The sequence below is a fragment of the Odontomachus brunneus genome, unplaced genomic scaffold (genome assembly GCF_010583005.1).
Source record: "Odontomachus brunneus isolate Ranch 3 - 2012 unplaced genomic scaffold, Obru_v1 Obru_scaffold_044, whole genome shotgun sequence".
Lineage (NCBI taxonomy): Eukaryota > Metazoa > Arthropoda > Insecta > Hymenoptera > Formicidae > Odontomachus > Odontomachus brunneus.
The window spans coordinates 2,209,577-2,225,033 of record NW_022639494.1 but is presented as its reverse complement, the minus strand read 5'-3'; the positions used below and the strand labels follow the sequence as shown (position 1 = coordinate 2,225,033).

General features: G+C 41.5%; 2 protein-coding genes and 1 long non-coding RNA gene across 10 annotated transcripts in view; 1 reads left to right on the top strand and 2 right to left on the bottom strand.

The window, feature by feature from the left end:
• Positions 1 to 3,922: 3,922 nt before the first annotated feature.
• LOC116844657 lies at positions 3,923 to 5,588 on the bottom strand. Of its 2 annotated transcripts, none has more exons than XM_032816497.1 (4): positions 5,449 to 5,588; positions 5,044 to 5,146; positions 4,565 to 4,899; positions 3,923 to 4,254 (listed from the first exon to the last, which is right to left on the bottom strand). In XM_032816497.1, exons 2-4 carry the CDS (start codon positions 5,055 to 5,057, stop codon positions 4,073 to 4,075), a joined length of 531 nt encoding a protein of 176 aa, XP_032672388.1. In that variant the 5' UTR covers positions 5,058 to 5,146; positions 5,449 to 5,588; the 3' UTR covers positions 3,923 to 4,072. The 2 variants fall into 2 exon arrangements, with proteins under 2 accessions (XP_032672388.1, XP_032672387.1); XM_032816496.1 differs by having other exon boundaries at positions 5,044 to 5,155; positions 5,449 to 5,551.
• Positions 5,589 to 8,435: 2,847 nt separating this feature from the next.
• LOC116844647 overlaps positions 8,436 to 15,457 on the top strand; it is an 11,277-nt gene continuing 4,255 nt past the window's right edge. Inside the window, exons 1-2 of the long non-coding RNA XR_004378111.1 lie at positions 8,436 to 8,577; positions 11,691 to 11,885. This is a non-coding gene — a long non-coding RNA (uncharacterized LOC116844647). The remainder of the gene's footprint in view (positions 8,578 to 11,690; positions 11,886 to 15,457) is intronic.
• LOC116844646 (transcription factor collier) overlaps positions 10,255 to 15,457 on the bottom strand; it is a 105,024-nt gene continuing 99,821 nt past the window's right edge. The window contains exons 9-14 of one of the 7 annotated variants that reach the window (XM_032816476.1): positions 14,685 to 14,839; positions 14,072 to 14,198; positions 13,625 to 13,927; positions 12,839 to 13,111; positions 11,921 to 12,147; positions 10,255 to 11,215 (exon numbers count right to left, since the gene is read on the bottom strand). In XM_032816476.1, the coding sequence (XP_032672367.1) occupies positions 12,017 to 12,147; positions 12,839 to 13,111; positions 13,625 to 13,927; positions 14,072 to 14,198; positions 14,685 to 14,839 (989 nt within the window). In that variant the 3' untranslated portion in view covers positions 10,255 to 11,215; positions 11,921 to 12,016. Of the gene's footprint in view, positions 11,230 to 11,920; positions 12,148 to 12,838; positions 13,126 to 13,615; positions 13,928 to 14,071; positions 14,199 to 14,684; positions 14,840 to 15,457 lie in introns of those variants that run through there. The other 6 variants (XM_032816473.1, XM_032816475.1, XM_032816474.1 and 3 more) reach the window with 6 other exon arrangements.

The following is a 15,457-nucleotide window of genomic DNA, read 5'->3' as shown; positions in this document are numbered from 1 at the left end:
TGGCGTTATTTCAATTGTAAATCAATAGCGAGTCGTGGAGGACGTACATCAGGCGACTTCCCGAGCCGAAATTTTGATCATATTTTCGACCTCGATGTTTCATTTATCATCCACTTTAATACTCTGAAGCCTATAACAAACTCTTTAGATTTTATTTAATTCTATTTGGTTCTATTTAACTTACTCTCTAGTTTTGTCAAGAGTTCCTCTTTAGAACCTACAAGTGTCATTTTTTACGTCTTCCGCCATTTAGAGGCGCTAAGTAGAACTTCAGTTTGCATGTGTATTAAACATACTCTGAGGCTTGATTCTTGACAGTATGCAAATGAGATACGCATGCGAAAATGTATCGTTCACGTTCACGTGATACTGTAGATTTTCGCATGCGTATTTCATTCGCACACCGTCGAGAATCGGGCCCCTGATCTTTCAGAATGTACAAATGTTAAAACGTTCAGGGTGATTCTCAACGTCATGCGAATGAAATGCGCATACGAAAATCTTATAGTTCACGTTACGTATACTATAAATTTTCGCATGCGTATCTCATTCGCACACCGTCAAGAACCGGGTCCCAGGTCGAAAACAGGATTAAAATTTCGGGCCATTTTGTTGCAATCTTCCGAAATTAACGAAGCAGAGAACACTATTTGTGAGTCGGCGCAAATTAAAAATTCTTCAACTTTTTGAAAGTATTTGAAAGTTCTCACGAGTTTACACTAAAGGAGAATTTACAATTGAATCTTGGTGAATAACAAAATGCGATTCTTTGGATCCCCTCCTAAAATTTTCAAACGCGACGACTGTCAGACGCGTTATAACTCCCGCCGAGTGTGCGAAAATGACGTTTTCTATTAACCTCTTAGGCGGCAATCAAAATTGACGATGAGAAGCACCAGAGAAACGGAACGGAAAGTCAACGCTTTAGTCCAGGAGATTCTCGACGAAGATGAGGAAGAACCATGTCCAGAGGGTTGCGATCAATTGGACAACACAGAAGCGAGACCCACACAAGAGATGACGCGTCGTTCGTTTAAAGCTTTATTAGTTTTTCAATGCAGTTTTATCTTATATTCAATCAAGTGCACAAATCTACGCGCGATGTAACGAAAAGGGAATTTCAAAATTTTTCTCATAATAAACATGGATCCATTCGCACTTGAATGTTCCCTTTAACGTGCAACCTTACAAAATTTTATTTTATTTTATGTTATTTTATTATTTATATTTATTTAATTTATTCTTTCACTTTTTTATTTATTTACTTTAATTTTACTTATTACTAGCTTAAACTGTATCTTGCGTTGCCCGAGTTACCACAAAGGAATGAAATCAGGAGAAGAGAATGGGTTGTCCAGGTTTCATTTTTCGTAGAGAAAATGTTTCTTTCCTAGAGATTAACTATGCAAAATTTGATGCAGCTCAGTCAAATGGTTTAGAAATTGATAAGGAACATATACACGGAAAAAACTGTTGGTGCAACCGAATTTTCGGTTGCGCAGGGATCAGACGAAAACTCGGCTGTAGGAACAGAAGAATTCCTTTATGAGGCTTCTATATAATCAATTGTTCTCGGTTGCTTCAACTGAGTTCTAATATCGTTGGATGTTCAGACGAATATTTTCGGTTGCGACAACAGAAATATTAGTTTTCATAACAGAGATATCGCTTTTGATTACCTAATTTTCAGTTGATTCCTATTTGTTTACACCAACTGAAATTTTGTTTGCGTGTAGACAGTTATTCTATTTTATATATATAAATTTTTATACTTCTTTTCCTCTTATTATTTTTTGTTTGTCCGCTCACGATAAAATCTGTCGCTTGCATTAAATAAGATTTATCGCACGTTATAATTATTAAAGAACAGAGGAGAAAACTATTCGTAGTGCAGGTAGGCCAACAGTGCAAGTGCGCCGTGGAGAATTCGTGGAGGTTCTCGCTGCGCGTGATGGAGGCGATGCGCTCGTTGCAGCGCGATGTAGACCAACCGTTGACGTCCACCGCCGAGGACATCGTCGACCATATCCGGACCAACTATCGCAGCGACGGCGACCTTTACGCTCAGGTGCGGACCGCGCTGAGACAGGTCTGTTCTCAAGGGTTAGTTCTCTCTCGCGAGGTGGTCAGAGGTCGAAGGTCAGCCGTGGCGTCGTCGTCTCGCGTGAGGCGGCGCGATCGCGAGCTTTCAAGGCGATCGCGCGCCTATTGCTCGTCTCTATCTCGTTTCCAGGCGGGCGCATCTATCGACCGATTTCGTTCTCGGTGCTAATTACGTGTACACACCGTGCACGTTGCCATATACCTTGCGAAATACGCGATGTAAAATCAATTTCGGCGAAAGCGAGCGCGCTGTTCGCGGCCGCGAAGAGTAACGTGATGGAAGTAGGTTATAACCCGCGGTTTCAGGATCAAGAAGTTTTGATCAGTTATGATAGGTTTTAATTAATTGTTTCACGACCTATCATTTCTAATCAATCGTTTCAGAGTTAACAGATTAATTATTTCAAGATAGATTTTAGTCAGTTTCTTTTGAAATCATTGAATTTTAATTAATTAACATAATCGATTGCTCTGTATCTCTGGGTTCTTTCTTTCAAATTTAATAGAATTGTTCATAATAGAAAGGAAATTGTAAAAAAGAACGTCACACTAAGATAAATCAATCACGATGCTCTCATGACAGATTCGTTGTGGAGTTACTCGAGAACGAGTATCACTTAATCGGTCCCGTCGCCAAGTCGACACGGTCCAACGGCTGTTCCGTCGATTGCGAAGGTCGGGTGTCCTCAAGGACGATGGACGATATCCGGAGAAGACGCAGGAGCGTCGTCAACGATCGCGAAGCGGACGCGTGTCGTTGCAGACACTCCCCCGAAAGAAACGGACCGCACCGAAATGCACGATCGCCGCGCGAACACGCTCCGAGGGAAACCGCCTTCACCGTCGACCATCTTGAAGATCCCTCAATGATGGGTATTCTGCACTCGACTGAAAAATCGATGAACAACGGCCGCAATGATGAGCGTCTTGATACTACTGAAGAATCGCCACTTGCTTGCGACTGCGAGGATACTTCGACTGCGCGAAAGGAACGGCAACCACGACGCAATGATACCGCGAGGATACACGAAGCGAAGCAGGTGAGTCCGATCACCGGTCCCTCCAGGGTACTCCAGAGGACGACTTCCCCGGCTCCAGCGAAGAAAGCACGGCTGAGGGATCGTAGAACGTCTCACCTGCAACGTGTAGATGACGAGAACGACGATGAGACCACCACGGAGGAGGAGGAGGAGGAAGATCTAAATTGCACCTGCGGCACTGTCAGGGTTGCTCAAGACGTACAAGCGAGAAAACGACCTCGAGATCGCGCCCCTCGCGTCGTTCCCGGAAACCACCGGGACAAACATCCTCGCAATAATGACAAAGAGGATATGGCAGAAGAGGAAGTGGCAAGGGTAGAAGACGAAGATGCGGAGGACAGTGTATACAGGAGACTAAGGCAGCGAGGTCGTCGAGGTGGAAGGTCCGCGACGCGCGAAAAGGAGCTGAAGAGGTGGATCCGTCGTTGTCGCGAAGAATGCGAGCGACGTAGGGCGCGATAACATTAGTTATCGATGTGGCCTGCAAACTTGTTCAAAGAAATGGGGAAAGGAAAAATTAATCCGTGTTTAATTTTCTCAATTACTGCAGTCCGATTTTTTGGAGCCTCCAAGAGTATGTGTGTGTGATAGCGTGTTCCTCGCAAAGGAGAGACTTTATGATGGAAAAACTGCAGCGCATTATATATGAAATATACGAGTGTTAGATTGATTGCTTTATTCATGTTATATATTATTCACGTATATAATTCATAACTTCATGACGTATATAATTCATAACTCAAATTAAAGATTAATATCGTTATGTGATGATCATTATATCGTGTAATTGTTATGTCATAAACATGTCATTGTATCATGAACGGTGATTGTTTATTTATCTATAGACGGAACAAAATATATGCTTATATAATTATTGAATGTATACTTATATGCTTTTGACGATAAAATCCAACGTGATCGAAATCGTTTCAGGTGTCACTACTTGAAGTACTCGATTGATCCTCTTCGTATCCCGTTGAGTCTTTCGTTGAGAAGATTCCCAATTTTTCGGAAACGTGCAACGTTCTCTGACGATTAGTCGGGATTAACAATCCGGATCTTAAGCCATATAAGAGCGCGTGTCGTATATAGGACTTGGCACGTTTACGTTCTAAACGAAAAAATCAAGAATCGATTAATCGGTTTATGAGTATTGTAAAGTCTTACACACTAGGCGTCATATGTGTCGTAACATTTATTTATTATTGTTTACTACCATTATTAAAATATAATTTATTCGGCACTCTGGTACTCTATAATTTATTCAGACTTCTTGAAGTTTAAACAAATAAATACAATTTACTAAGGTTTCCTCCATTTCATAAAGCATAAAGTTAAAAATCGTATTAAAATTGTATAAATTATAAATAGTTCTGCTTATGTAATGCTAAGACGTGTATTACATTTGGGTGTAAGCGTACCATCCTGGACAGCTCTTGCATAATCGGCGATGCATTCTTCCGACGAGCTCCTAAGCGTCCTGAGCATTTCAGGAAGTCTTTTTTGATCTGGACGCGCGCATACATCGCCGATTCCCGCGTCGTAATTCATTCGAGTCAATGTAGAAGCTTGTGTGCGGATATTCTTCCTTCTCGCATGTTGCCTGCGGAATCGATTATACGCGTTGTTTCGCTGCCTCCATCTTAGGTCCCTATCAGCAACTTCGTTCAAGTATCTGTACACCAGATGAAAAACCGTCGACTTCTGCATATGTTGTCGAGGAAAACCCTTTTTACCGATCTGCGATGTAGTCAAACTAGCTCCGTGAGAGAAAGAAGGTTCTGGTTATCGTGAATCGATAGCGTTCTTACATTGAAATAAACGAGAGCAAAAGTTCTTATTGAGTTAATATTCTTATATCTTAAAGGAATTGATGTAAGATAATTTCATAAATCTGTACCCGTGTTTGAGCATGGCGTGCACGTTTTTTCAGAACAATGATGTTTCCAGTTCTCGGTAATGTCGGACAATGATAAATTCAAAGTTACTCCTTTTATGAAATCCTGGAAAAACTGAAATTTAGGTTATATAATAACGAAATTATAGATTATCATGAAATTAATAATACATTATACCAAATATTTATATCGATTTTTCTCATATGTCGTTGATGCGTACTACTTGAAAACAAAGATCCGTCGTTAAGGAAACGGCAAAATAAAGGACGAACTTTGATGAAAAACTGTTCTTACTTAAATGGAACGAAAAATATTGACAACGTTATTATCTCTTACTGACATTATTTATTTTATGTACATTACGGGCCAAAGACGTTAAACATTAAATAAATGATACATTGTATTACCTTCTTTCCTCTATCACTCTCATTTATATTACTCCTAAATATGGTGAATAAGATGCGGATCAATCAATAATTATCATATAATTTGTCTTAATTCTGACTAAATTTTATGGTGGTAGAAACGGTGGCGGCTCGTAGCGGAGACTTTGGAACTACTTTAAAATAATAGCCAAGCGTATGCCCCGTCGAAATGTACCTGGCGACATCTAACGGCAAGTGGAGAACTAGTTAGTTCCATGTTTTAGAGTGTTGGTTAAGAAGAGTTTGAATAAGGTTCGAGTCTCAGATAAATGATTTTAAAAAATAAAATAGAAAAAAAGTTAGTGAATGAAATTGCTATTTCAGTATTGCTTGATCAGTACCAAACCCAGGGAACATCTCTCAGTTACTGGCCATACATTGGTCTTGAATATTAAAAGTATTTGAACAAAATGTTCGAACACAAGTTAACTATTCTTTAACAGATTTGCCGCGTTAAAACTTAAAATCATCGTCAAACATTGTCAAACATTTAACTGTAGCGCTATCTCTTATTTGATCCATTTATTTCTCCGTTTGCAATTACTGTTTTTTAAAAAAAAGTATGTTGTATGCTAATAGCGTCGTTTTATTCTTGTTCTCTCAGTACTTGGTGAACAATAAAAATATAGATCGAGTCACTTTTCGTGCGAACGGACACGCTTTTAGCAGACTCACTGTCCCGACGAGGTCGGGGAAATTCGATATCGTTGAATGAAGATTACTGGTAATAAGCAGATGGTAATATTCTTCCGGAGGGTACAGCGGACTTGAAAGGCAATGTCGGAGGAGCCAAAAGCAAACAGAATACGAATAGAGCCGACTCGTTGCACAGCAGCAGAGATCTTATCGCGACGAACTGTCAGGGGTGGCTCATCGGATTGCTCTTATCCCAGCTTGCCCGAACGAACGTTCCTCCCCTTTGACGCACGCAACCCGAGCTTAGTCTCGATAACATAGTAATGGTGAAGACGGCGTATGGTGATGCTGCGATAAGCCTACAGACAGCGGGATGACACACAATCAGCAGCAGAGAGAACTTAACAGGAGCTACACCCGAGAAATATGCAACTCTTTACGCCTTGTTTATTAAAAACCATTAATGCCAATACATTTATGCAGAAGAAATTTCCTCCGTCGTTTACGATCTTTTCAAAAAACTCTTACCTTTTATCGATTTTGCACGAGAAAGGATGGAATTGTATATATTACAAAACATTATCAACGACGTTAATTTATATAATCATAAAAAGCGTTAATTATTATAAAAGCAACTTATCGTATTTTGTTGTTTAATAATTACTATGTTGTCGCTGTTGTTAATATCACACAATTGTGATGGATGAGTTCTAAAGCGAGATCGAGATTCGGTAAGAAATAAATACAGGCGAGGTATAAACGAAACGAGATGAACGTTGCATCTTCGTGAGAGATCTCCAAAGAGGAAAACATACACATTTTTTATAGACTTTCCATAAAATCGCACGCTTTGTACTTTTTGTAGATTCCAATTAGATCTCGTCCGCGATGCGTCGCGTAAGGTTTTATGGTAGGGCACGTGTCAAAAAATTGAGCTCACACAGACTGCGGCGGGTTGAAAGCGGCGCGTGCAGCTTCGGGTAATATTAGGGGTTCAAATAACCGGGAGAACGAGATTGTTGCGGTCTACTGAAATATAAGCTGCGACTGCTACTGTTAAATGCTCGTAATAACTATTGTGGTGACGTCGGTTCGACAACGGTAAATAGTTGACGTTATATTTTACATTTACACACATACGGTTTGAAAGACAATTGTCAATTCCACTTCTCGTCGCGCGAGTTTATGGTAAATTTTTCGACTGGTTATATGAAAATACGCGTTTGATAATATTTTAATAGAAATACGCACACAACTTCCTAATAAACGGGCAGAAATAATAGTTCTATAATGAGAACTTTTGCTAAAAATTCAGGAGACGTGTGTGAGATATTATAAAATTACAGGGCTGGGAAAATACATTTCTCGTGGCGTGAGAGACTCAGTTCTCCCCGTTTGCCTGGCGCACACATTTTCAGACAAACTCACGCAGTAACACGCGCGTGCTCTCTCTGTTACAAAGTTTTTAATAAAATCTGAATCTACTTTTTCAATTAGATGCTACGCTTGTGCACAGTTTATGCGCTCATGTGCGTATACTCTCTTAATAAATTATATACAGCGGAAAAATTAGTGTGTTATTGTAAGAGCGTGTGCGAGGGTGAAAATCGATACATTCTCCCCTTGCTCCTCCTATGGGAAGCCAAAGAAACCGGTGTTTGAAGGAAAACGATTTTGTATTGTACCCACGTGTGTAACGTTCGCGACGCGGCACGTGGCCGTCAGCCCCTGCCGCGCGCGCCACGTGCCGGCCAATCTAAATCTAATAACACAAACAGCTTCACAATAACGTGCATCGTACGAGGCCACCGCTTGGCGGCGGGAGGTAATGGGACACCATGTGAACTAATCGGTCCGGAGTGGTCCTCCACGGATCCTGTTTCGCTATTTGTTGATTTTGGTCTGCTCGCTCTTTCCCTCTTTCTCTTTCTCCCGGGACAAACAAGCTGCCGGCTGAGTTTAGCGATTGATGTATTATGCAAAACATCCTCCATTCTTCCTGTCGCTGCAGATCTCGTATCCTATCACGATTCCATCGATATTCGACCCTTTCATCGTTGTGGGAAAAAGAAATATGTCCCGAAGAGATTTGTCACAAAATCTACCGGTTTTTGAGCTGAAATTAAAATTATTTGTTACCAATATTGTTGTCTGAACAATAGCGCGTTAAAACTTTTATATCGTTGAATGAATAAATAAATTATTTGAACGAATTTCCATGAGAAATCTCTCGAAAATATCTAATTTTGTACAGGATATTTACAAAGGCGCACAGTTAAGCGTTAAATATGTGACCTTTTCTCCGACAGTTTGCGTTGAGGAGAGAACGCAGGTACTCTGACTGTGCCTTATCGCACCACCGGCTGCTACATCGAGAGAGGCCCAGGGAGGATGAATACGGCAAAGGAACACAAGAATAGTAGAATAAAGATTCCTCCGTCATCGAGATCTTTTCGTCTTTTTAATTCTCAAAAAGTAAGTTTAATTTATTTCAATATACACCGACGAGAGAGTGTTCATACGCGCGATAGTGTGCGTGTGTCGTGTTGTCGCGTGCGTACAAGAACAACGCGTCTCGTGAAAGATGATGACGTGACATGATTGAACCAAGGTTACAATCAATATATATTTATATATATATATATTATATAATCAACATCACAAGTTCACAGAGCGCTCGGCTCCGGGACGAAGAATGCACTTCCTAGAAGAAAGATACATACCAAGTCGATATGCAAAAAGGAACTCTTTATAATAATAACTTCTTTTTTTCTTTTTCTTCTTTTATAACGACTCCTCTTTCCGTTCTCGACAAAACGATACGATCTACGCTCGTGAACTGCTGCCGCCGCTGCAAAAACTCTCGGACTAATCGGGGGCCGGGGAGGGACCTCGGGGGGAATCTCTCAATTCTGGTATATGCATTCGTATACTTTCGTGAGTTGTATGAGATTTTTCGTTTTGTTTCGGGCCGGCTTATCAAACGATCCAAATCAACTATATACGTTTTTATACAGCTTGCGTTCGATCCAATTTTTTAACGTGTTTCGGCTTGGTCTCTCTGCCATCGGCGAGATACTACTACTCGCGTTATTCATCCTGGCTTCGCCGCTTTTTCCTTTTTTCTCTTTTCCGTTTGGTTTCAGAGCGAGGAATGGAACGGATTGCGATGAATTCGATTGGTGTCCGGCGCGTGTCCGCGAAACGGAGCGATACGTAAGAACTCACGCGTTTACGATATTACGTTAAAAAATTGGATAACGCCGACAGTATACAGTGATATATGTGCGGATGTGCGCTACGGACGCTCTACCTTTTATTTACATCTATGTATAATCTTTCACTCTCTAGAACGACGTTAATGTCACTTCGTTGGATTCCTGGAAATAATTTTTGTTCCTCTCTTTTTTTTTCTTTCCTCTTCCACCGTCTCTTTCTCTCTTTCCTTCATTTTGTACATCGCAACAATATTTACAGATATTTTACAGATTACAAATTACACGGTACGCTAACTAAGCGATATTGGTTAGTCTCTTAATCGTACGGGGGGGAGTAGGAAGTTAAAATTTCGAAGTCGAAAATGCTCTCTAAAACTATGGTATCTGTTATTCACTGATAAGCGATATGTCCGTCGACTGGTGTCGGTTCCTTTCGACCTTCACCAACCTCCTCCTCATTCGAATTATATAAAATATCTGACGCCTTTTATCTCTCGGCTTTCCTCGCTCGATTCGCGGGGAATCTATTTTTTGCCTAAAACTCAGATTCAAAATATTCTGTGATGAAACATCGACATCTCGAATACAGGAGGCGCATCGTTGTGACGATATTGCAATCTATCGACGAAAAAGTCTTTCATCGTTGACATTTTCGAGATGACCTTTTCGTCGATAGACGATAATAATTTGTGACTGAACGTTGCAGTGTGTAATCAAATCATTTGAAACGAGATCGAAGGAGAAACGAAGCGAGGGTGTACGTATAACTAGAGATCACTATTTGTACAAATTTACACAAAGACACCAAACAAAGAAGGACCCAATCGTTGGGATCTAAAAATGAACAATGTAGAGGTCACTTGAGCCAAATGGTTTACAATATCATTTCGGGAGACCTTGGATAACTTCAGATATTTCTCTTTCTTTCATTTTCTCATTTGTATTAATCATGTTTTATATTTGTTTCACTTCTAGCTTCTGCAAGCTAGCTTAACACGCCTCTTCGTTTAACTTCCTCTCTTTTCTTTCGAAGAATATATTTAAATTTAACGTTAATTTTTATAAGTACTCATTCATACATTATTTTTGTATTTATGTCGAAGTTGATGAAAATAAACGATCAGAACGTCACGCGCCGAGTTTCTATCGCTGATTTATACACCTCCGATTATTGCGTTCCTCCGTTTCGCAGGACTGGCCTCTACGTCGTTTATTTTCAGATTACACAACACATGTTTGATTTATTTAGGTCGGTATTTAATATTGGCTATAAATTAATACTGATAACGAAACGGAAAAAAAGTAAAATAAAACGATGGTTTCCCGAGTACATTTTCTACAACGACCCCGTTCGAGCCACGTTCGCTCGATCGAGCTTGTTAATACGCTCACAGACGCGAAAGACACCTTCTCGTTGTTCGATATGTATCGTTCCTTAACTAGCGCGATCAACGGTGATCGGTGCGAGACAGCTGTCGTGGATTTTTGCACTGGTTTACCTGATTCCTTACGAACCCGCAGACTTTCACTCCGACGAAAGTAACACGCACGCGGATAAACGGCCCTACCTCCTCCCCCTGCCTCCTTCTCCTCCATCTTCTCACGCAGCCGTGGGAGAGAGTGGAGGAAGTAAAAGAGACGCGGGATCGCGATATAAGTGGTACGAGTTCACGGGGATGCGTTGCGTCGCCGAACAATTCGCCAGTTTGTCGCTGTTTCGCACGTCGTCCCCGCGAAGGCCGTGTTCCGCGATGCTTTCGTTGGAGCTTACATCTCGTAGCACTATTTGCCGTTTGACGAGAGCAGTGGACTGGCGGCGGCCGAGTATCCCTGGCTGCAGGTGGGCAACATAAATGGGTTCATGTTGAAGGGTGAACCGACCACCTCTCCTAATCCTGCAACATGCCCACTGTCAGTTATACGTTAGTAATCCGCTATTGCTTAAATGCTACGGCAACATACGGCAATGCGAATGCACGAGAGTTAATAAGCAGCGACAAGCACACGGCTAACACTTGATTTTTGCGCCGCGATAAAAGCGGAAACTCGAAGAATTCTCGTGTAAAAGATGTGATGGAAATAATTATTTATTTAATACGGAAATCAAAAATAACAATGGATGATTTCGTTATTTCTTTCTATTTATTTCTTTATACTTTTTATATATATTATTATATCATGTAAAATATCATCACATTACTGAAGACACACGGATGCCCATCGGAAAAACAAGCACTGTAATAAGTGACCGTTTTTTAGTTGTTTTGCGTCAGCATTGCGAATTTGCTTCAACGATTAATCAATACCTCTTGTCAAAGAAACTATCAATCTATTTCCATAAAAAGAATTCACGATCATGTATTTTTCCAGGTATTACAAAATGTCCTGAAATAATCCTGGATTTGCTCAGGATATCTTGAAGACGTTCGAGATTCTGGCAAGTATTGTTTCGAACTAATCACCGGGAGTTACGCAGCGACTGTAGGAAGAGAGCGGCCGAGATTTCAGCCTAACACAAAAATCAGCAGTACGTGTCGCGCGACAGCGAGACAGATGTCACGATAAGTAAGTCGCGTAGTCGTAAGTGAGAGCGTACATACATTCTCGAGTGTCGTCTCATAATTCTTTAATCACAGTGCATAGGGTGGTTGGTGGTGGTGATGATGGTGGTAGTGGTGATGGTGGACGGTTAGCGGTTACTGGGCGGCTGTGGCGAGGTGGTGCTGTGTGGACCAGTGCGGTGGGACTGAGGTGGTCGGTGGTCGTACTACGGGGGCGAACGCACTCCCGTCTCCGGACGTATAGAAAATGCCGTATTGTTCGTGCGCTAAAACGAAAATTCCACATAAGGGAAAATCATAAGTGCATCGTGCATCGAAAAATAACGCTAAATCGACAGAAGCGCATGCTTATGCCCCGACTTATGCCCGTGAACTCGCTCTAAGTTGTACCGAAAGTCGCACAAAGTAACCGACAAGAGATTTCTCCCACGGTCATTGTAGCGCAGCTGATTTGCAACACGGACGCAATAGCGCGCGAAAATAATTCCGGGCGAAAGGAAGACAAATTTCCCAAATTAATAAAATACAAAAGAAATATTTTAATCGACAAGAACGACAATTTTGCAAACGCGAACTTCAATGGAAATTATTCAATCGAGCACTAATTATCCTTATAACTTTTTATATTGTTATAATTAGAATTAAAAAATACATATTATATTATATTATTATATAAAAATATTATATATACATTATATCAAATTAAATTATAATATTAAATAATAAAATTAAGATTGGAATATATATTAGTCTTGTACCGGGATGTCATCTCAACTGAATTGACAATATCCAGTTTCCGTTCGCCCGAATACAATTGCGACTTTGCAGAACTGTATATCAATCTTACACCATACACATACACACGCCCATGTATACACAGCTTGGACTTTCCGCGGAGCTTGTACGGGAGCGGGATCGCTCTCGGAGGCGAGAAAGAGAGAAAGCGGGAAAACTTACGCGAGGTGTAGAGGGTCGGGCTGCCGGTATACGGATTGGCGACGGAGTAACTTCCGTTAGTACTGTGACTGTGGGGCGTGCTGGCCGAACTACCGCAGTAACCACCGCCGGTTACGACGCCACGTGGACTTGCACTACTGCTTTGTCTGTAGGCGTCGGCGTTACCACCGACGCTGCCGCCGACGCTTCCGCCGCTACCACCGCCGCCACCTCCGCCGCCACCGCCGCCGCCTCCTCCGCCAACACCGGCTCCTGTCGTCACGGAACTACCGTCTAGAAATAGAAACCTGCCCGTCAGACGAACTCGTCAGTATCTTTTGATCGCTCAGGTCATGATCGGTTGCCTAGTAAATTTAACTCGGATTTAACCGTACGGGGGTAGGTAATCGCATCCTTCCTCCACGAAGAAGATCGAGAAGCACTCTCTTCGATACAGAAATCAAATCGAATGCTCGTTACTTGTAAAGATTCCACGCGTCGCTTTGATTACCATCGAACGAAAGCTTAACTGTTGATCGAATCAGACACGATAAATAAGTGCAATTCTCGAGAAACAATATTCATCTCGTTTCATTGGTCGTACAATCGATTTTTCAGACACAATCGATTATACTTTCTGTAACTTAATGAGACTCAATAATATCATTAAGTCGAGATTACACTTCGTGTTCGAAATGCTGTGTGTATCAGTCGACCAAACTCGAATAGATGCTTTCTAACTCTATTAGCTTCTAATGTACATCTAAGATACTTCGATAACACTGTTGACCACCGTACCGTACATACCGTCCGTCCATTTGGCCGCGCTACCGTTTTCCTGTACCGTCACCGCCAATTGCCCCGTGTACGAGTTGAAGGCCGTTGCCGAACTAGATGTGGGTGGTGCGGGTGCGTGCACCGAGCCCGGACTCCTCGGTGCACCCGTGATCCCTGTGTTACCGCTTCTGGGCATACTGTAAAGGGCCTCCGCTAGGTCCGCCGCCCTCTTCAGTATGATCTCCTTCGGCAGCTTCTCGGGGTCGCCCGGGTGCCGCGGGATGAGCTTTTGTAACCTCTGGAAGCCGTAGTCGATCGTCGGCTCGTTTAACGCTGCAAAATATAGCGGAGATTCGCTCGTTCTTAGTGCGTTGTCGACGAGATCGAGGAGGAGCGATCCTCTCGCGACTGTCGACCGTCAGGACGATTTTATTCGCGCGAATCTTCCTCGCGGGAAGCTGGACGTCTCGTACTTACAGACATAGACGAATCTGCCGGGAGCTCCTTTACAGAATTGCTTGCTCTTATACGATAACGTCACCTCGACGACACCCGGTATCTGTCGCGGCGGTGTTTGCACTCTGATCGCGTTCGGGGTGATCAGCTGTGGAAAAAGTGTCAGAGTTTTTATGCGTGTACACATATTACTTTCTTACATTTTGAAATTAATACAATACATTGTGAATGGACAAAAATTCATCAGACATTTATCAAATGTTTGATGAAATGTCAACCAATCAGAAATTCCAGTTGAAGTTTCTGAATTCTCAAGAATTCTGGTTAACAACCAAATGTTTTTTTCCGTGCGTAATTTGTTATATAATAATAAAGTTGCGTAATAAGTAACTTTGGATCTTTTAGATAAAACGAAATGATATATGTAATTGGAATGGAATGATTGTATTTTTGTCGTTATAATTTTATGAAACAATACATAATTTTGATCAATATTCTACCAACATCTTTCGCAAATGTTCCACAAAATTGTAACTAGATAAAAATATAATAATTTCAACCCTGAAAAATCCAATTATTTATTACTTATTACACAATCCTATAATTATGTTATATTATATTGGAGTGTACTGACCTCACTCCACACTAGCATCGTCCCGAAAACAACTTGCAGTCCATCGAAGAAGTTTTCACCGATAATTATGACGGTGGATCCGCCCGCCGTCCAGCCTTCATTAGGCGATATCGCCTTTATGCACGGCGTTTGGAGTGGTATCGGCGGATACAGACCTAAGTTCATGACATACAAATAACACAATGTATTCGCCGACCTGAGTCTTTGTCGTGTCGTTAAATTATTTCTTATCTATTTCTTCGTATTTATTTATCTTGTCGAACGCATCAATCGCAAAATTAATTTTTGTCAAACGTATGATACGTGGAGACTTCTTGATCAGTTTAATAGATTCGTTGAAAAATCCTATCGAAAGCACAAGTGATTAATTTACCTTGGACAAAGAAAAGCAGTGGTAACGCGGTAAAAAGCTGTAAGTCAAGAACTGGAGATAAAACACCAAGCGGTGGCTTGAGAAGAGCTTACGAATGACAAGGAGATAGGATATGGAAAATTATCTGAATATTCTGTTTATTCGGTCGAGGCCGAATGGCAGATATATTTTCCGGCGTGGCGAGCAAGTTTTCGAGGTCGTGGGGCTCGTGCAGGTGAAAGAAAGAAAGGGGAATCGAGAAGCAGAGAGAAAGGGGTGGAAAACGAAAGAGAAACTGTGAAGGAGAACAGAAAGAGGATGAAGCAGGCGGAGAGAGAAAGAGAAAGAGAGAGAAAGAGAGAGAGAATCAGAGAGAGAGAGAGAGAGAGAGAGAGAGAGAGAGAGAGAGAGAGAGAGAGAG